The sequence below is a fragment of the Neoarius graeffei genome, chromosome 4 (assembly GCF_027579695.1).
Source record: "Neoarius graeffei isolate fNeoGra1 chromosome 4, fNeoGra1.pri, whole genome shotgun sequence".
Taxonomy (NCBI): domain Eukaryota; kingdom Metazoa; phylum Chordata; class Actinopteri; order Siluriformes; family Ariidae; genus Neoarius; species Neoarius graeffei.
In genome coordinates this window covers 26,266,043-26,287,806 of record NC_083572.1, presented here as the reverse complement: position 1 = coordinate 26,287,806, position 21,764 = coordinate 26,266,043, and the positions used below count along the sequence as shown (strand labels likewise).

At 42.2% G+C, this 21,764-nt stretch overlaps 1 protein-coding gene across 2 annotated transcripts in view; it reads right to left on the bottom strand.

Annotated features, from left to right (window-relative positions):
• Positions 1–679: 679 nt before the first annotated feature.
• Positions 680–21,764, bottom strand: part of npepl1 (aminopeptidase like 1) — a 169,311-nt gene continuing 148,226 nt past the window's right edge. The window contains exon 12 of one of the 2 annotated variants that reach the window (XM_060919071.1): positions 680–1,861. In XM_060919071.1, the coding sequence (XP_060775054.1) occupies positions 1,823–1,861 (39 nt within the window). In that variant the 3' untranslated portion in view covers positions 680–1,822. The remainder of the gene's footprint in view (positions 1,862–21,764) is intronic. The other variant, XR_009654509.1, reaches the window with a different exon arrangement.

The following is a 21,764-nucleotide window of genomic DNA, read 5'->3' as shown; positions in this document are numbered from 1 at the left end:
TTTTGGACATGGTGTGGCGCTGGGCGTATGCGGTGCGCAATTGGGAGCCTTAATTAGCTTTACCTGACACCTGTGCTTCAGTTCGGTTTGGCATGGGGTGAGCATGGGGAAGGCTATATTTTGTGTACCGCACATAGCACATCGCATGGACTCAACTAAAACTTCTGTTCGTTTGGATGTTATTGCTCTGCCTTGCACTTGGAAAGACTATTGGAGTCTAAATGAAATGGAGAGCAATAAATTACAGAAACAGGAGTAATCACATGGACACTGGATCATTGAGTGCGCGTAAGACAATTGTTTCCCCTGCTTAGCCCACCGCGGCTTCTGAACATTTGGTTAGTTGGATCTGGTAGCCGCAATAGTGGTGTAGTGGTTAGCGTTGTCACCTCACAGCAAGAAGGTCTTGGTTCGAGCCCCGTGGCTGATGAGGGCCTTTCCGTGCGGAGTTTGCATGTTCTCCGGGTGGGTTTCCTCTGGGTGCTCTGGTTTTCCCCCCCAAAGTCCAAAGACATGCAGGTTAGGTTAACTGGTGACTCTAAATTGACCGTAGGTGTGAATGTAAGCATGAATAGTTGTCTGTGTCAGCCCTGTGATGACCTGGCGACTTGTCTAGGGTGTACCCCACCTTTCGCCCATAGTCAGCTGGAATAGGCTCCAGCTTGCCTGTGACCCTGTAGAACAGGATAAAGCGGCTAGAGATAATGAGATGAGAACTGTTGTATAAAAACAATATCACACTCGAGGTTGTGCTGTTGTACTGAATGTTAGCACTACTGTGATTATCATTGCTACACAGCTGCGACTGATCATATGTGCACATGTGGCACCTATTTGACATGTATTTTGACACATGACAGTGGACCAAAGAGAGAGGACGTGAACCAACCCAGGGCCATCCCACAGATCCCTAGTACTGATATGGATGACAGGAAGATCAACTGTGTCAAATGCAGCAGAAAGGTCTAGGAGAATCAAGACAGAGGAGAGAGAGGTGGCACATGCTGCAGGAAGCGCCTCACTGATGCAGAGAGAAACATAGTCTCTGGCTCAGAAGCCAGACTGGTGAGAATCCAGGAGGTTGTTCTGAGAGAGAAAAGAGGAGAGTTGATTAGCAACAGCACATTCAAGCGTCTTTGATAGGAAGGGGAGAAGAGAAACCAGACAGTAGTTCTGGATGACAGAGGGGTCTAGGGTGGATTTATTTCAGCAGAGGGGTGATGTGGACCCATTTAAACCTGGAGAGAAAGTATCTCTCCAGCCGAGGGGTGGTGAAGGAGTTACAGATGGCCACAGTCTTTTCCTGAAAGGAGACTGCAAAGTCCTCTGCAGTAATGGAGGACTGAGGTGTAGCTGGTGGAGAGCTGAGAAGAAAAAGAGAACAACAACTTTATTGATCACACATACAATTAAGCACAGTGAAATTCCTCTCTGCATTTAACTCATCTGAAGCAGTGAACACACACACACACACACACACACACGTGAGCAATGAGCACACACATATACCCAGAGCAGTGGGCAACCATGCTACAGTGCCCAGGGAGCAGTTGGGGGTTAGGTGCCTTGCTCAAGGGCACTCCAGCCCAAGGCCACCCCATGTTAACCTAAAGTGAGGAGAAAAGAGAAAACAGAGAACAGTTAACAAGGGTTAAAGATGGAGTTATGAAATTTGGAATGATAAAATTTAATCTTAGCTGATGTGAGTGAGGTTGTGAATTCTGCCAGGAGGGACTGGTAGTGAGACAGGTCTGTCAGGGCCCTGGATTTTCTCCACTTCCTCTCCACTACTCACAGGCTGCTTCTGGTGGAGCAAAGTGTTTCAGACATCCAAGGACAGGGAGGAGAAGATCTTGCTGGCCTGGAAACACAGGAGGGAATCACTGGCCAGGAGAGAGAGGAGAGCAAAGAAGATGCATTAGATTCAGTGGGAAGATTGGAAATGGATTCAAAGGGGGGAGGGAAGCAGTGACAGAGGAGGCAAGAGAGGATGGAGAGATGGCACAGAGGATACGATGGACTGTAACAGTGGGAGTAGGGGGAATGGAGGGGAGGAAGAGGGAGGGGAAATTCAATGAAGTAGTCAGACAGATAGAGCAGGTAACTGTAGGATCTGAAGTGAAGCAGTTTCTGAGGATAACCACCCTTAGCAAAAAGTAGTATACTTAAAGTTCATTCTAAGTATGCTTCAGTATGAGTATAAGTATAGCAAGTATACTACAGACCATGTACTTTTAGTGTACTAGAAAGTATACAAATTTAATACTTTTTTGGACTAAATTGGAACATTTCAAGTTTATAAAAGTATACTTTAAAGTTCATTTTAAGTTTGCAAAACTACACTTTAAAGTATACAACAAGTACACTCATCTATATACTATCAATGTACTTGGCATATCCCTCTTGCATGCTTAAAGTATACCACAAGTACACTTATCGATATACTTCTTTTTTTGGGCTTTTTTCACCTTTAATGGATAGGACAGTGTAGAGACAGGAAATGGATCAGGAAATTACCTTGGGTTGGAATCGAACCCAGGTCCCCAGATTTATGGTCTGGCGCTTTAGTTGACTGAGCCACAACACCCCTTGGTTACATACTTCAAGTCCCTATTTTTAGTTTATTATTGTATACTTTAAGTATACTGTTATAAACGTTGGTTATTTCACTAGTTTACTTGTTATACTTTAAGTTTGCTTGGCATATTACTTGTAGCTTACTATTTATATACTGGAAATATACTCCTTAATGTATTCTTAAAGTTTACTCATACTGTATGTACACAAGAGTGTGATGCATTTACAAAATCACAAGACAGAATGTTGAAAACAAGTTTGATATATTTTCAAACATTTCAAAAATAAAGACCTATGAAATCAAGTCCTTCCTTACTGGAGAAATTGATCAATAAAGTCAAGTCAAAAGTTTTTCTGTTTTTGTGTATGATTTTAAGGTACATAAAGATAATGCAATTGAGCACACATACTATATACTGTAAAGTTTTAAACTCCAGCATTATATTATATTAATATATAAATTAAATGTTAAGCATGAGTCAATGACTTGACCTTATTATGCACTTGGAGCAAGATATATTAAGTATTAGTACTTTGTGGCAGAAAAACGTGAAAAGTATACTAAAGTATACGTTTTAGTATTAAAGTATAAGTCTTAGTATTAATGTACTTAGTCTTAGACTTTTATTTATACTTTTCAGTATAAGCCAAGTATACTTCACTATACTACTCTTAAGTATATAAAATATAGTTTATAAAAAGTCAACTTCAAGTATACTTCTGCAGTTTTAGTAAAAAATAAGTATACTCATAGTACACTTGAATAAACTTCTTTTTGCTAAGGGCAGGTCTAGAAAGTTGTTGGCTTTATGGGTTGGAGGTGAGTGCAGCAGGGAGAGATCAAAGTAGTGGAAGGAAGGCAGCAGAGTGGGAGGCTTCTAGGCGAAGGTTGAAGTCTTCCAGGAGCATCAGTGGGGTGCCATCTTCAAGTCAAGTTTATTTGTATTGCGCTTTTAACAACAGATATTGTCACAAAGCAGCTTTAGAGAAAATTAAAGGTTTCAAACATGAGCTAATTTTATTCATAATTTATCCCTGATGAGCAAGCCTATAGTGATGGTGGCAAGGAAAAACTCCATCAGACGAAATGAGGAAGAAACCTTGAGAGGACCTAGACTCAAAAGGGAACCCATCCTCATTTGGGTGATAACAGATAGCATGATTATAAATAACTTGCTTCTAATAACTGTCCTATATAGTCACAAAGTGCAACTGTGTAACCAGGAAATTCATTATAGTTTTAACATGAAGTCTGTTTTGTTGAAGTTATCAACTGTTCATTGATGGAAACTTGAATGCAAGATTGTTCATGACAAATGCAGTCCTAAAGTTATCATGTCAATTGTAGCCTCAGCCATAATAGCAAAACTGTAAGTGTCCAGAGCCAACTTCTAAGTGCAACTTTCAACTGTCCATATGGGGCCATCCTGCACAGGAGCAATGTGATAAGACTCCAGCCAGATGTAGAGCATCAAGATGGATCAGGCGGGTTCGAGGAGCAGAAAGCATCACTGGTGTCTCAGGATCGACATGTAACTCAACAAAGACAGACAGAGGGAAGAAAGAGAAAGAAAGAAAGCGAGAATACAGGTATGCACAATGTCACCTAATCAGTAAGATTAGTTAGGGGAGGGGATTGGTTAGGGGAGGCCAATTCTTGGTCGGCCAGGCTCCCTATGGGGATGACACCCTAGCTTGTATCTGTAGGGGCTATGAAGGGGGAAACCCTGTTTCAGCCCAATCTTTTATCAAACCCTGTTTGATAAAACCCAATCTTTTATGAAACCCTGTTTCAGCCCAATCTTTTATCAGTGGCCCACTCCCTGCAAGGGGAAGCTTTGCATTTACTAGACTCTTCAGTCTTAACACCTGGCTTGGAAAAACTTGTTTTTTATTTGGTATGAACTTCATAGACAATTTTAACCTTTTCTGGAATTGCAGAGAATTCTTCAAGCCAAATAGCACTGAACTCAGCCAGACTGGGACCAAAGTTTTAGCTGATCACTACAGCCTCTGTCTCCAACATGCATTTTTCTCTCAGCCAACATTGAGCAAAACTGCTGATAAGATATTGCAGACTGACCCAGTTACAAATATCAACAATACCTCTGCAAAGTCAAAACATTCATCCATGCAAGTACAGCATAGATGCTTCACCAAGGACACAGCGCCATCTGGGGCAGACTGCCAAGAACCATCTGGGGCAGACTGCCAAGGACATCAACAATCACATGGAGAATGTGAGCATGCGATTCCATCATGCGATTCCATCCAGATTGAGGACCTGACCAAAGACAATCATGCCAAGGCTGCATCATCCGCATCTTGACCCCATGCAAGTATCACAGAGACTGTCAGGGAGACAGTCACCACAGAGACGGTCATGGTCACAAAGACCTCACCAAAGTCCCAATCTGTCTTGCTCTTCTGATTTTGTTGTACCATCTCCATCTCCCCCCTGCATGGATTTCCCTAAAAGTATGCAGAGACTGCTGCCAATGGCTGCACTCTCTTTTTCCAGCCCAAATCATTCGCGACAAGCAGTGTACCCAGTTCATCGAAAATCAACCAACAGACTGAATTGTGTTCACCCAGGACTTTCAGCTGGCTACCAATCTTTTTCACCATCTAAAAAATACATGACATCTCAATCCTTCCCCCTCCCAACCTCATGGAACATACAGAGTCTTGTATGATGTGCTGTGGGTCCCTGCATTGGGTGTAGTTTTGAAAACAAGCTGGGACCCAGTATGCCTATGCCATTCTCTATTCCTGTGTTGATAAGAAATAGAAAACATAGCGCATATTTAACCCAGGGGGTAAGCCAGTCTAGTCTCCTTCCTGTTTCAAAACATCAGAGTGCCCAAGCGGATATTACTTCTAGACTTTCTGTAAAGCTAGCTCTTCTGAACGTTAGATCACTTTCAAACAAGTCATTTTTAATTAATGATCTTATTTGCAAACACAATCTTGATTTTTTTGCTTCTAACTGAAACATGGCTGGATCAAGCAAATAGTGCTACCACCCTTATTGAAGCAGCTCCCCCAAATTTTAATTTCATGAGTGCTACCCGACAGGGGAAAGGTGGAGGGATCGCAAATATATTCAAAGCCTCTTTTCAATGTAAACAATCCTCACTTGGTGATTTTACATCCTTTGAACACTTATGTGCACTTGTTACATGCTCTCCTAACATATTGTTATTAACTATTTACAGGCCTCCGAGACATTCAGCCAAAGTTTTTCTGGAAGAGTTTGGTGAACTGTTGTCAGTCATTTGCTTAGAGTTTGACTGTCTTATTATATGTGGGGATTTTAACTTGCATGTAGATAATCCTGCAAACACTTATGCCAGAGAACTACTTGCACTTATTGACAACTTCAACCTAGTACAACATGTACAGGGGCTGACCCACTCTCGTGGTCATACCCTTGACCTCGTCATCACAAAGGGTCTTACTGTTTCTACTACTGTTGTTGACCTGGCCTTATCTGATCATTTCTGTGTTTTCTCTGATGTTTCTATGTCTCCTCACATTCAGAACAGCTCAATGACTATGGGTAGGAGAGTCATAAACGACAACACGTGTTCTCTTTGAGCAAGCTCTCTCTTGGATCTCAACCAAAATGTCAGACTCTGTAGATGATTTACTGGAAATTTTTAATTTAAATATGACCCAAATTATGGATGATATTGCTCCATTCAAAATCAAAGGAGTCAATGACAAGCAGAAAGCACCATGGAAGCAGTAGCCGGCTGTTAAATTGCTAAAGAGAGAATGTAGAAAGACTGAAAGAAAATGGCACAAATCTAAACTTCACATCCATTATCAAATCCATAAAGAGATGCTTTGTAAATATAATTATGAAATTCATAAAGCAAGACAGTCTTTCTTCTCCAACATCATCAACAGGAATATGAACAATGCCCGTGTGCTATTTTCAACAGTAGAGAAGCTAACTAATCCCCCACCACAATTAGCACCTGAACTTCTCTCAGTTAATAAATGCAATGAGTTTGCATCCTTCTTCAAAGGTAAACTTGATAAAATATGGCAGAATATTGCTCATAATATATATCAGTTGCAAATAATTGAAAAGTTGCAATCACCAGTGACACAGACAGACAATTTCAACACAATGTCAGAATTTTGTTTGATTGATTACGAGACTCTTGAAAAAACTGTACAAAATCTCAGTTCCTCAACATCTGAATTGGACATTCTGCCCACCAACTTTTTTAAGTCTGTTCTTCACCTCATAATTACAGATGTGCTTCAGATCATAAATACATCCCTAGAGACTGGCATTGTTCCTGTGTCCCTGAAAAAAGCCGTTGTAAAGCCCCTACTTAAAAAGAATAATCTGGATGCTTCAATATTAAACAACTACAGGCTAATATCAAATCTACCATTCATTGGGAAAATCCTTGAAAAAATTGTCTTCAATCAATTAACTGCCTTGATATCAAACAGCTGTTTTGATAACTTTCAGTCAGGATTTCGTGCCAATCATAGCACTGAAACAGTGCTGATTAAATATATAAATGACATACGTCTTAATACTGATGCAGGCAAAACATTGGTCCTGGTGTTACTGGACCTCAGTGTAGCTTTTGATACTGTTGATCACAACATACTGCTATATCGACTTGAACACTGGGTTGGGTTGACTGGTAAAGTTATCAATTGGTTAAAATCATACTTAGAAGCTTCTTTGTTACCATGGGAAATTGTACCTCAACATCAATGTCCTTGACCTGTGGTGTCCCCCAGGGGTCGATCCTTGGACCATTACTATTCAACCTTTATATGCTCCCACTTGGACAGATTATCAAGAACAACTCAATTTTGTATCACTGCTATGCAGATGACACCCAAATTTATTTTGTTCTATCACCTAATGATTATGCCCCCCTTGAATGTCTCTACCAGTGTATCAACCAAATCAACAACTGGATGTCACAAAATTTTCTTCAGCTGAACACAGATAAAACAGAAGTAATTCTATTTGGAAAAAAGATGAAAGACTCAGGATTACCACTATTCTTGACACAAAGGGGATTAAAACAAAAGATATGGTTAAAAATCTTGGTGTTTTCATTGACAGCGAGCTAAACTTTGACAGTCACATGAAAGCAATCACTAAATTGGCATTTTATCACCTAAAATACATTTCCAAACTAAGAGGACTTACTGTATGTCAAAAAATGATCTGGAAAAACGTATACATGCCTTCATCTCTAGTAGGGTTGATTACTGCAATGGCCTTTTCACAGGCCTGCCAAAAAAGACCATCAAATGACTTCAGGTGATTCAAAATGCAGCAGCTAGGGTTCTTACACGAACAAAAAGAACAGAGCACATTACTCCAATTCTAAGGTCCCTTCACTGGCTTCCAGTAAGCTATAGAATTGACTTTAAAGTATTGCTGCTGGTGTACAAATCTCTAAATGGTACAGGGCCCAATTACCTCTCTATGTTACAGCAGCCTAACCCAATCAGATCTACCAGATCGCAGCAGCAAAATTTACTGGTAAAGCCTGTTGTTAAAACAAAGTGTGGTGAAGCAGCTTTTAGCTACTATGCAGTTCACCAAAAAACCCCTATGGAGAAAAAATCCAGGACCGTGACGTCGCCCGGTAGGACGCAGCCGGGGCCCCACCCTGGAGCCAGGCCCGGGGTTGGGGCTCGTATGCGAGCGCTTGGTGGTCGGGCCTTTGCCCATGGGGCCCGGCCGGGCTCAGCCCGAAGAGGCGACGTGGGCCCGACCTCCTGTGGGTTCACCACCCACAGAGGTAGCAGTAGGGGTTTGGTGCAGTGTGGATTGGGTGGCAGTCGAAGGCAGGGGCCTCGACGACCTGACCCCCGGACACAGCGGCTGGCTGTTGGGACATGGAATGTCACTTCGCTGGGGGGGAAGGAGCCTGAGCTTGTGCGGGAGGTTGAGAGGTACCGGCTAGAGATAGTCGGGCTCACCTCCACGCACAGCTTGGGCTCTGGAACCCAGCTCCTCGAGAGGGGCTGGACTTTCCACTTCTCTGGAGTCGCCCATGGTGAGCGGCGGCGGGCTGGTGTGGGCTTCCTTATAGCTCCCCAGCTCAGCCGCCATGTGTTGGAGTTTACCCCAGTGAACGAGAGGGTCGCCTCTCTGCGCCTTCGGATTGGGGAGAGGGCTCTTGCTGTTGTTTGTGCCTACGGGCCAAATAGCAGTATAGAGTATCCGGCCTTCTTGGAGTCCCTGGGAGAGGTACTGAGGGGTGCTCAGACTGGGGACTCCATTTTGCTACTGGGGGACTTCAATGCTCACGTGGGCGATGACAGTGACACCTGGAGGGGCGTGGTTGGGAGGAACGGCCTCCCCGATCTGAACCCGAGTGGTGTTTTGTTATTGGACTTCTGTGCTAGTCACAGTTTGTCCATAACGAACACCATGTTCGAGCATAGGGGTGTCCATAAGTGCACGTGGCACCAGGACACCTTAGGTCGGAGGTCGATGATCGACTTTGTAGTCGTGTCATCTGATCTCCGACCCTATGTCTTGGACACTCGGGTGAAGAGAGGGGCTGAGTTGTCAACTGATCACCACCTGGTGGTGAGTTGGATCCGCTGGCGGAGGAGGAAGCTGGACAGACCTGGCAGGCCCAAACGTATGGTGAGGGTCTGCTGGGAACGTCTGGCCGAGCACTCTGTTGGGGAGGTCTTTAACTCCCACCTCCGGGAGAGCTTTTCCCAGCTTCCGAGGGAGGCGGGGGACATTGAGTCTGAGTGGACCATGTTCTCTACCTCCATTGTGGACGCAGCTGTTCGGAGCTGTGGCCGCAAGGTCTCCGGTGCCTGTCGTGGCGGCAATCCCCGAACCCGGTGGTGGACACCGGAAGTAAGGGATGCCGTCAAGCTGAAGAAGGAGTCCTATCGGGCCATGTTGACCTCCGGGACTCCTGAGGCAGCCGACGGGTATCGGCAGGCCAGGCGTGCTGCAGCTCGGGCAGTTGCGGAGGCAAAAACTCGGAACTGGGAGGAGTTCGGGGAGGCCATGGAGAAGGACTATCGGTCGGCCTCGAAGAAATTCTGGCAAACCGTCCAGCGCCTCAGGAGGGGGAAGCAGTACTCTGCCAACACTGTTTACAGTGCGGGTGGGGAGCTGTTGACCTCGACTGGGGACATTGTCGGGCGGTGGAAGGAATACTTTGAGGATCTCCTCAATCCCACCGTCATGTCTTCCACTGAGGAGACTGAGGCTGATGACTCAGAGGTGGACTCGTCCATTACCCAAGCCGAAGTCACTGAGGTGGTTTGCAAGCTCCTCGGTGGCAAGGCACCGGGGGTGGATGAGATCCGCCCTGAGTATCTCAAGTCTCTGGATGTTGTGGGGCTGTCTTGGTTGACACGCCTCTGCAACATCGCGTGGCGGTCGGGGACAGTGCCTCTGGAGTGGCAGACTGGGGTGGTGGTCCCTCTTTTTAAGAAAGGGGACCGGAGAGTGTGCTCCAATTATAGGGGAATCACACTTCTCAGCCTCCCAGGGAAAGTTTACTCCAGGGTACTGGAGAGGAGAATTCGACCGATAGTCGAACCTCGGATCCAGGAGGAACAATGCGGTTTTCGTCCTGGTCGCGGAACACTGGACCAGCTCTATACCCTTCATAGGGTGCTCGAGGGTTCATGGGAGTTTGCCCAACCAGTCCACATGTGCTTTGTGGATCTGGAGAAGGCATTCGACCGTGTCCCCCGTGGTATTCTGTGGGGGGTGCTTCGGGAGTATGGGGTTCGGGGCTCTTTGCTAAGGGCTGTCCGGTCCCTGTACGAACGGAGCAGGAGTCTGGTTCGCATTGCCGGCAGTAAGTCAGACCTGTTCCCAGTGCATGTTGGACTCCGTCAGGGCTGCCCTTTGTCACCGGTTCTGTTCATAATTTTTATGGACAGAATTTCTAGGCGCAGCCAGGGGCCGGAAGGAATCCTGTTTGGGAACCACAGGATTTCATCTCTGCTTTTTGCGGATGATGTTGTCCTGTTGGCTTCTTCAAACCAGGACCTTCAGCATGCACTGGGGCGGTTTGCAGTCGAGTGTGAAGCGGCTGGGATGAGAATCAGCACCTCCAAGTCCGAGGCCATGGTTCTCGACCGGAAAAGGGTGGCTTGCCCTCTCCAGGTTGGTGGAGAAGTCCTGCCTCAAGTGGAGGAGTTTAAGTATCTCGGGATCTTGTTCACGAGTGAGGGAAGGATGGAGCGTGAGATCGACAGGCGGATCGGTGCAGCCTCCGCAGTGATGCGGTCGCTTTACCGGTCCGTCGTGGTGAAGAAGGAGCTGAGCCAAAAGGCGAAGCTCTCAATTTACCGGTCGATCTACGTTCCGACTCTCACCTATGGTCATGAGCTTTGGGTAATGACAGAAAGAACAAGATCGCGGATACAAGCGGCTGAAATGAGTTTCCTTCGCAGGGTGGCTGGGCGCTCCCTTAGAGATAGGGTGAGAAGCACAGTCACTCGGGAGGAGCTCGGAGTAGAGCCGCTGCTCCTCCACATCGAGAGGAACCAGCTGAGGTGGCTCGGGCATCTTTTTCGGATGCCTCCTGGACGCCTCCCTGGGGAGGTGTTCCAGGCATGTCCCCCCGGGAGGAGGCCCCGGGGAAGACCCAGGACACGCTGGAGGGACTATGTCTCTCGGCTGGCCTGGGAACGCCTCGGTGTTCTTCCCGAGGAGCTGGCCGAGGTGTCTGGGGAAAGGGAAGTTTGGGCTTCCATGCTTAGACTGCTGCCTCCGCGACCCGGTCCTGGATAAGCGGAAGAAGACGAGACGAGGCAGTACAGCTATGGAACCAACTCCCGAGGACATCAAAAATGCTCCTGCTGTTGGCAGCTTCAAATCTAGACTAAAGACCAAGCTGTTTTCAGATGCTTTCTGCTAACTGATTAATATTGTCATCTTTACATGTTTTAAACTTTACTTAACTTTTATAGTCTCTGCATGTTTTAAACTTTACTTAACTGTTATTCTATTTTATTCTGCTGGAATTTTTTTACTGAACTTTTACTACATTTTATTATTTTATTTCTACTATTGTTTAATTTTATTTTCTATTGTTTACTGTTTTGCTTTTACTTCTGTAAAGCACATTGAACTGCCACTGTGTATGAAATGTGCTATATAAATAAACTTGCCTTGCCTTGCCTAGGAGCAAGTGGCTTACAGCCCCTGGTCATATTTGGCTTGGGTTGACTTCCCAAGTCATCTTATCTTATATCTTATATTGTCACATTACAATTAAGAAAAGCCTCGAAATAGACTGATATAATGGTGACGACCCCTGCAAGAATTGACCAAGATTATGGAATTGTGATCCAATTTGTTACCTCTAGTGATTTTGTTCCTTATTTGTGGTGATATTCACCCAAACCTAGGTCCTCAGCAAAATGAGTTCACTGCACGATTTACAAACATTAGAGGTCTACGCACCAACTGGACATACTTGGAACATGATCTTCTTTCAACACTTCCTCACATTTATTGTGTATCAGAAAATTTTCTGAATAGTAAGGTTGATGACGAGATACTAGTGGTACCTGGTTACTCTGTTTTCAGAAGGGATAGACCCAGTGACTCTGGTTGGGGCGGGCTAGTAGTGTATTGCAATGAAGTTCTTCCCATTACAAGAATGTCTGACTTTGAGAACCCTCACCATCAATTTGTTTGCCTGGAATTACTCCTCCCAGGATGTAAGATTTATATGTTTTGTGTCTACCGGCCACCATCAGATGATGACTCTTTGTATGATGTGTTATCTGAGAATATTGACAATATCCAAGAATTCCACCCAAGATCTGAAATCATTGTTCTTGGGGATCTGAATGCCCATCATGAAGACTGGTTAGGCAGTAATAAGACTGACGTGCATGGAGAATGTGCATATGAATTTGCCATTCTGAATAACCTTCACCAACTTGTTGTAGAGCCTACTAGGATGGAAACTGCTCCAAATTACGGTACATCTCTTCCTCACTAATTCTCCAGATAACATGTCACTGTCAGTGCACCTCTTGGGTCCTCCGACCATTGTGTGGTAACTTCTGTGGCAAACTACAGACTTCCAACACAGAGTAAACCAGGCAATCGTAAGACCTGGTACTATGACAAAGCTGATTGGGACGGAATGCGCTCATATTTGGCCGATGCTAGTTGGACTTCTCTCTTAAAAGGCCAAAGTGCTAATGCAGCATGGTCCTGTGTGAGAGATAAGATTAGTGAGGCTATGGACATGTTCATTCCTTCCAAGACAACCAAACATCGGTATTCTGATAAACCTTGGTTTAATGAAGATTGCAAATTAGCAGTCCAAAGGAAACAAAATGCATTCAAAAGGTGGCAAAATGACCGAACAAAGGACTCCTGGGCTTTGTATATTAAGTCCAAGGCAGAGTGTCAGCGTGTTGTGCGCCGTGCTCGTGTGCAGTTTTCACAACACTTACAACAGAATCTCAAGCATGCAGATAATAAGCAATGGTGGAAGCTTGTCAAAACAGTGACTGACAGCAGCAAAGTGTCTTCTGTCCCTCCATTAGTGAGTGATGGTAAAACTTTCAGTGAGGCAAAAGACAAGGCTGAGTTGCTGAACAAGACTTTCATTGCAAATGCTCACCTTAACGACAATGGCAAGACTCCCCCAAACTCGTCACCCAAAACCAGTGGAGTCCTTTCCTCTCTGAAGTTCTGGCCCAAAACTGTTCTCCGGAAACTTCGTAATTTGGACACCTCCAAGGCCAATGGCCCAGATGGAATATCGGCAACAGTACTTAAGAAATGTGGCCCCGAACTTGCCTCAGCTCTTGCCAAGCTATTCCAGATATCTTTTGACACACAGACAGTTCCCTCTGGCTGGAAAGCTGCCCATGTGATAGCTGTACCTAAAAATGGAAACAAGAAAGATCCTTCCAACTATAGGCCCATATCATTACTGCCAATAATATCCAAAGTCATGGAAAGTATTATCTGTGACCACATTCGTAAACATCTTGACACATACCGGCTTCTCTGTGACAGCCAGTATGGTTTCCGAGAGAAGAGATCAACAATTGATGACATGCTTTCATATATTACCCAGTGGTGGAACAATGCTCTTGACTCTCAGAGAGAAATTAGAGATCTTGCTCTGGACATTAAGAAAGCCTTTGACTGTGTTTGGCACCACGGTCTATTGTCCAAGCTGACCTCCTTTGGTATTCAAGGTGACCTGTATGGCTGGATTTCATCCTTTCTAGCTGACAGACACCAATCTATTGTACTAGATGGGTTTACCTCTTCATCAGTGCCCATAACTGCCAGAGTTCCCCAAGGCAGTGTTTTGGGGCCCTTACTTTTTCTCATTTTTATTGATGAACTTGCATCTCACTTAAAGAATGACCTTCACCTATTTGCAGATGATTAAACTCTACATGTCGTTATAAAAAGTCCTGGCCTGAGAAACTCCTGTGCTGAGATCCTACAATGTGACCTGGACAAAATAGACAAGTGGGCCTCTGACTGGTGTATAACATTCAATGCAGGTAAAACTGAGATGATTATAAGTAGGAAATGAGAACAGACCCACCCTCCTCTCTACTTCATGAACGAAGAGCTAAAGCCCACACAGAGTATTACTCTCCTTGGTGTCACCATCACCAATACTCTAACTTGGACTCCATTCATCAAAAGCCAAGAAGACGGCTAGGTTGTTATACATCCTTGGGTGCACAAGAGACCTTCTCCCTCTTCAGGCTCGGATAACAGTATATAAGGCGTATATCCATCCCCTCATGGAATATGCTTCCCCAATATGGAGCGGTGCTGGCACAACGGCTCTAAAGCTGCTAGACAGACTCCAGAGGAAAGCTGGATGTCAACTTCAAATTAGGGACCCACAACAGGCAGGCATTTTCCCCTTGAATCACAGGAGGAAAGTAGCCAGTCTCAGTACCTTCTACCGGCACATCTTCCTGCAATCCTCCGAGGAACTTGTAGGAATCCTGCTGACCCAAGTTACTGGAACACGAGTAACCCATTCAACTACAAGTGGTCACCCATACCTCGTCAATGAGCCAAGATCCAAGACTCAGCTTCATTTATCTTCATATGTACCAAGGACAAGCAGGCTGTGGAACTCACTGCCAGCCTCGGTTTTCCCTGTCATTGCAAATGTGAACACTTTTAAAACTGCAGTTAACAGATTCCTCTGAAACTCTTCTTAATGTTACTTTGTTGTATCTACATGTATATCTATTGTTTTAGAGGTAATGAAATGCGGATGACAATGTTTAATGTAACTTCAAGGCAAGATTGTGATGTGACGCATTCTTTTTTGTTTTTGCTATTATGTTTTGTATTATTTGATTTAATGTATGAGCTGCTCTTCATCTTTAATGACGACAACACCAGGCTCTTGTTGAACCTGATTAAAAAAAAAACAGTATACATTTTGCACTGAGAGCAAGTAGGGACTCCAGCAAATCTAACTATGACAGCATAACTAAAAGAGTTAACACAGACATGAGAGTGTCATGGGACATAAAGCAGCCAGCAACTCCTCTGTCAACAAACTCAAGTGTGTGAGTGAGAGAGAGAGAGACAGAGAGAGAGAGAGAGAGAGTGTGTGTGTGTGGTGGTGGGGACGGGACACAGCATCCATACATCCCAGTTTACCAAAACACTCCATGCCTGAGGACCCTCCAGATCTACTCTTTTACCTAATAAAAAACTATTAACAAAAGATTTGATTAAAAAGATATGTTTTCAGTCGAGACTGAGTCCTGAACACTACTTGGAAAGCTATTCCATAACTGTGGGGCTTTGTAAGAAAAAGTTCTGCCCCCTGATGTAGCCTTCACTATATGCGGTACCAACAGATAGCCTGCACATTTTAATCTAAGTAGGCATGGCGGGTTATAAAGGACCAGAAATTTACTCAGCTACTGTGGTGCAATACAGTGCTTTAAAAGTCAACAGTAGTATTTTATAATCAATGCGAAATTTGATTGGGAGCCAATGCATTGAGGATAAAATAAGGGTTATGTGGTGATATCTTCAAGTTCTAGTAAGGACACTTGCTGCTGCATTTTGAACTAACTGGAGCTTGTTTATGCACTTACTGGAAAATCCAGACAGTAAGCCATTATAATAATCCAATCTCGAGGTAACAAAAGCATGAACTAGTTTTTCTGCATCATGCAGTGACATTATATTTCTTATCTTAGCAATATTTCTGAAATGAAAGAAAGCTAGGGTGGCACGGTGGTGTAGTGATTAGCACTGCCGCTGCCAGAGGCTGGCATGATCATCTTACATTCCGAAACATGCTTGAACTTGGTTAAGCATACACATACAGACAGGTGCCTCTATAGGCTTCAGCCAAAGGCTGAGCCAACAAAAATAGCTTGCTCAGAAATACATCGACACCAGGATTCAAACTGACATTGCAAAATATGGTCCTTTCCTGGACAGTGCTCTAAACCACTTGGCCATCAAGGATTACGTTACAAACTGAGGTTATGTAACGTGGAGCTGATATAGTCAACATAGTCATAGACATAGTCACAGTGGCACCACACCGTGATTGTGGAATCACTACCTGAGGCTGACACGCCAATTACATTCTTAAACATGCTCAAACTCTGTTAAACATACACATACAGACAGGTGCCTCTATAGGCTTCAGCCAAAAGGCTGAGCCAAAAAGCAGTGGGCCTAAGACAGAACCTTGTAAAACACCAAACACCTAAGTATGTATTGAAAAATTACCAAATACGCATTCTGTGTGACGTACTTCCTGTTTTCCGAGTGGTTTGTGATGAGTCTTTTTTCTGCAAGTGTTGGCGTTGCTACTAATCTTTCTTATCTTCTCTACAAATAATTTTCCAGTATCCTTTTCATTTTTGATTGATACTTTCACTTTTCTTTTTTCGCATTTTAATTTTTTTTTCCATAAGAACCAAGACCAGAAGTTTTTTTTTCCTCCTGTGCAAAGACCACATCGGATCTACTTTAATATCAACAGATCTTCAATTAAGGTACATGAATCCATTCATCATGGCACACCTTCAGCTTGTTCAGTGTGCTGAGTATAGGATGTTTAGTCATTCTTCCTCCGTCACTAGTGATAGTGTGTTAGGTTTATATAAGTTTTAATTCTTGGCCAAGAATTCAGCAAAATTATTCTGTGTCAAAATTATATTAGTTGAAACGACCTTAGGTCCAGCTGGACATTGTTTGGGAACATTTTGTTTATGAAATGTGTATTTTGAACAGAGAAGTGTCTGAAGGTCTGTTTTGGTGTCAGATCGACTCACACACACCCTGAAATGGTAGAATTAAAGTTCATGTTTATGTTAATCCATTCAGTTGAAACTTAGGTCATAGCTTCATAAAAGCTATGAAATATACTGAAATATATTGAAATATACTATGGTAGTGATTTGGATCCCGTAATTAATGAATGCATTCCGTGATTAATGTTAGTTTTATAGTTTTAGATTAGTTTCATAATGACATTATAAGTATAGTTAAGATCTTATGATTCTAAGGGTTTTTAGTTTAAAAGCATTAACCTAATTTAGTTATGAGTTTAATCCTGTTAGTTGTTTAATTGTTCTCTCTCTTTCAGACATATTCTCATTGTTCTTGTGGTTAAGTTGTTCTTATTTTTAATGTTTATTTTCTTATAACATTCTTTGTTTTAGCATTGTTTTAGACATATTGTTATTTGTTATTTTGCTTATGTTGATGAAATCAAGATGTAATTTACTGACTTAACACATGTGTTAAGGAGTTATGTTAAATTATTAGATCCTTTCTGTGCAAACGTGTCTTTGACCTTCTCTGAATAGACTCCGTAGACTAGACATTCTGTGTTTAGACATTCCATGCTGATATCTATCTGTACCTTACTGTCATCAGAAATATGTTTTTATATTATGATTGATTCAAGATCATTACACACTTCCACATAGACACACACACATGAAGACAAAACATAAACACAGAAACACTATAAGACGTTTCCAAAGATGTTTTCATTTTGACGAAGTGACTGTGCGAATAAACTGACATGTGAATCTCTGATTCTGATTGTCTGTTTCTCTCGACCTGATCATTCTCGTCCTCGGCCGAGGGTGGCCCACGAAGGAATCGGGGTCTCTTTCTGGGTGAACCCAACATAGTGTTATTTGTGATAAGTGCAGATTAGTTAGTTCTCTGACAGAGAAGATTGCAGCATTAGAGGTACATATCCAGACTTTAGAGAAGGTTATTACTAACCTTCTCTAATGTCTGGATATGCACCTCTAATGCTGCAATCTTCTCTGGGTGATGTGGTGATATCGTTATACCAGGGTGCTAATTTTTTCTCTCTGATCATTTTCCTTTTAAGTGGAGCTGCATTATCTAAAGTATAGCGGAACATTGATTGGCATTCAGGTTGCCTGATCAAGTTCTGCGGGGGCAGACAGTGATCGAGTCAAAGTTGATAACTCTGGGAGATTTATAAAACTCTGTGCAGTAGTTGACGTGAATGTACGTTTAATACAGTAGTGTGGTAAGGTGCATATATTATTGCTCAGACACATTTTGAATGAGATGAGATAATGATCTGAGATAACTTCAGACTGTGGAAGTGTTACTATATTTTCTATATTTAACCTGAATGTTAGTATTTGATTGAGAGTGTATGAGAACAGTGTAGTTTTTGCAGGGGAAAGTCTGGATGCCCTAGGTGGAGTTAGCAATCCCCCAACTCCAGCATTAGAGTCCTCACAGCGGGGTGAATGGGTGACAACTCGGCAGCATAAATGTAAAGCCAAAACTACCACAATTGTACACATGACGTTCCATAGCATTTTTCCTTGTGTCTGAAGGGGTTATATCAGTGAAGGCAAGGCAAGTTTATTTATATAGCACATTTCATACACAATGGCAGTTCAATGTGCTTTACAGAAGTAAAAACAAAAACAGTAAACAATAGAGAAATAAAATTACATAAAATAATTTTATTTTTATTCTAAAACAATTAATTAAAAGAATTAAAAGAATTAAAAGAAAATAATAAGAATTAAACAATAGTAGAAATAAAATAATAAAATGAAGTAGAAATAGGAGGAGAAAAAAAAGAAACCAGCAGAATAGAATAAAGAATAAAATAGAATAAAGTTAAAATTAAAGTAAATTTAAAACATTAAAGTAAATTTAAAACATTATAAAAAAAGAAGACAATATTAATTATTTAACAGAAAGCATCTGAAAACAGCTTGGTCTTTAACCTAGATTTGAAACTGCCAACAGCAGGAGCATTTTTAATGTCCTCTGGCAGTTGGTTCCATAGCTGTACTGCATAGTAGCTAAAAGCTGCTTCACCATACTTTGTTTTAACAACTGGTTTTAATAGTAAATTTTTCTGTTTTGATCTGGTAGATCTGATTGGGTTAGGCCGCTGCAACATATCAGAGAGGTAATTGGGCACTGTACCATTTAGAGATTTGTACACCAGCAGCAATACTTTAAAGTCAATTCTGTAGCTTACTGGAAGCCAGTGAAGGGACCTTAGAATTGGAGTAATGTGCTCTGTTCTTTATGTTCGTGTGAGAACCCTAGCCGCTGCATTTTGAACCAGCTGAAGTCGTTTGATGGTCTTTTTTGGCAGGCCTGTGAAAAGGCCATTGCAGTAATCAACCCTACTAGAGATGAAGGCATGTATTAGTTTTTCCAGATCATTTTTTGACATAAGTCCTCTTAGTTTGGAAATGTTTTTTTAGGTGATATAATGCCGTTTTAGTGATTGCTTTCATGTGACTGTCAAAGTTTAGCTCGCTGTCAATGAAAACACCAAGATTTTTAACCATTTCTTTAGTTTTCATCCCTTTTGTGTCAAGAATAGTGGTAATCTTGAGTCTTTCATCTTTTTTCCAAATAGAATTACTTCTGTTTTATCTGTGTTCAGCTGAAGAAAATTTTGTGACATCCAGCTATTGATTTGATCGATACACTGGTAGAGACATTCAAGGGGGGCATAATCATTAGGTGATAGAGCAAAATAAATTTGGGTGTCATCTGCATAGCAGTGATACAAAATTGAATTTTTATTGATAATTTGCCCAAGTGGGAGCATATAAAGGTTGAAAAGTAAGTGAAGGCGATGTCCGATGCTGTAGTATGCTCTGGCCCAATCCCAATGCGGTGTGGTGATGTAGCTTACAGCAGGTTATGGTCACTGAACTGCTGATTATCCAGGTGGTGTTCTGAAAACAGTGTGAGCTTTATAGATAAATGGACTACTTTTAAGGGCACTATTAGCCTCTTAGGGTGGGACGGTATCCATCCCACTCGAGAGGGTGCTGCTCTCATTTCTTGCAGCACAGCTCATAGTCTCAGAACAGGCCTAGTTAACTTTTGACAATCCAGAGCCAAGGCCAGGGAGCCTAAACTGACTGTCTGCTAGCTGCACAGAGTCAGCACTCAGGTTCCACTATATTGAGGCTAAACCGACTGTCTGCTAGCTGCACAGAGTCGTCACTCAGGTTCCACTATATTGAGACTGTGTTCCCCAAGCTAAACAAAAAAGTAGAAATACTCAGAGTTTGTTCTAGTAAATTAATCAATATAAAATTGGATCAAACTGACTGTACAGCCACTGCCAGCACCTTTGATTTAAAGGTAGGGCTATTAAATATAAGATCTCTTAAATCTAAAGCACTAATTGTTAATAAACTTATTACTGATCAGGAGTTTAATGTAATCCATGTTTCTGTTCTGTTTAACAGAAACATGAATTAAGCCAAATGAATATATACTGTAGCATTGAATTAAGCTAGTCCTCCTGGATACAGTTATTATACACCAGCCTCATCTAACTGGCAGAGGAAGAGGCATTGCGGTTATTTATAATGATTATCTAGGCATAACACCAAAACCTGGTTATACATTTAATACCTTTGAAGTTCTTCATACTAATATAATGTGTGTAGTCTCAGAAAATAAGTCAACCTAGTCAATTCTGTTACTTATTATTTACAGGCCCCTGGGACCATATTCCGAGTTTCTTTCTGAATTTGCAGATTTCATCTCAGACTTGGTCATTTCCTTAGACAAAGCTTTAGTTGTCAGATATTTTAATATTCACTTCAATAACCCAGAAGACTCTTTGAAAACAGTGTTTGTGTCCATTTTAGATTCAGTAGGGGTTAATCAGAATGTTGTAGGACCTACCCACAATGGTGGTTACACTCTCGATCTAATACTAACATTCAGGTTAAATATAGAAAATATAGTCACACTTCCACAGTCTGAAGTTATCTCAGATCATTATCTCATCTCATTCAAGATGTGTCTGAGCAATAATATATGCACCTCACCACACTACTGTATTAAACGTACCGTACATTCACGTCAACTACTGCACAGAGTTTTATAAATAACCTCCCAGAGTTATCAACTTTGACTGGATCACTGTCTGCCCCCGCAGAACTTGATCAGGCAATCTGAATGCTTAGAGTCAACGTTCAGCTATACTTTAGATAATGTGGCTCCACTTAAAAGGAAAATGATCAGAGAGAAAAAAATTAGCACCCTGGTATAACGATGACACTCACACTTTAAAACAGACCACTCGAAAATTGGAACATAAATGATGTCAAACAAAATTGGTAGCATTCAACTTAGCTTGGAAGGAGAGCTTCCTGAGGTATAGAAAAGCTCTCAGTGCTGCTAGATCAACATATCTCTCCACCCTAATAGAAGATAACAGAAATAATCAGAGATTCCTATTTAATACTGTAGCAAAATTAACCAGGCAAAAAACCACTATGGACACATGCACACCTGCAGTATGGGTAGTAGCAATGACTTCATGAATTTTTTTCAATGACAAAAGTGAAAATATACAACAAAAAAAATCAAACTATTAATTTAAGGCCAGACAATTTAAGTAACCCTGTAGTTAACAATATAACTGTATCAGATCAGCAATTAAAATGTTTTACTCCTCTTGGAGAATTCGAACTAATTAATCTCCGCATCAAAATCCTCAACTTGTGTACTAGATCCCTTACCTACACGACTCATCAAACAGATAATACCTGAAGTAATTGAACCACTTCTAAAAATAATAAATTCTTCTCTTAGGATTGGCTATGTACCCAAATCCTTTAAACTAGCAGTTATCAAACCACTG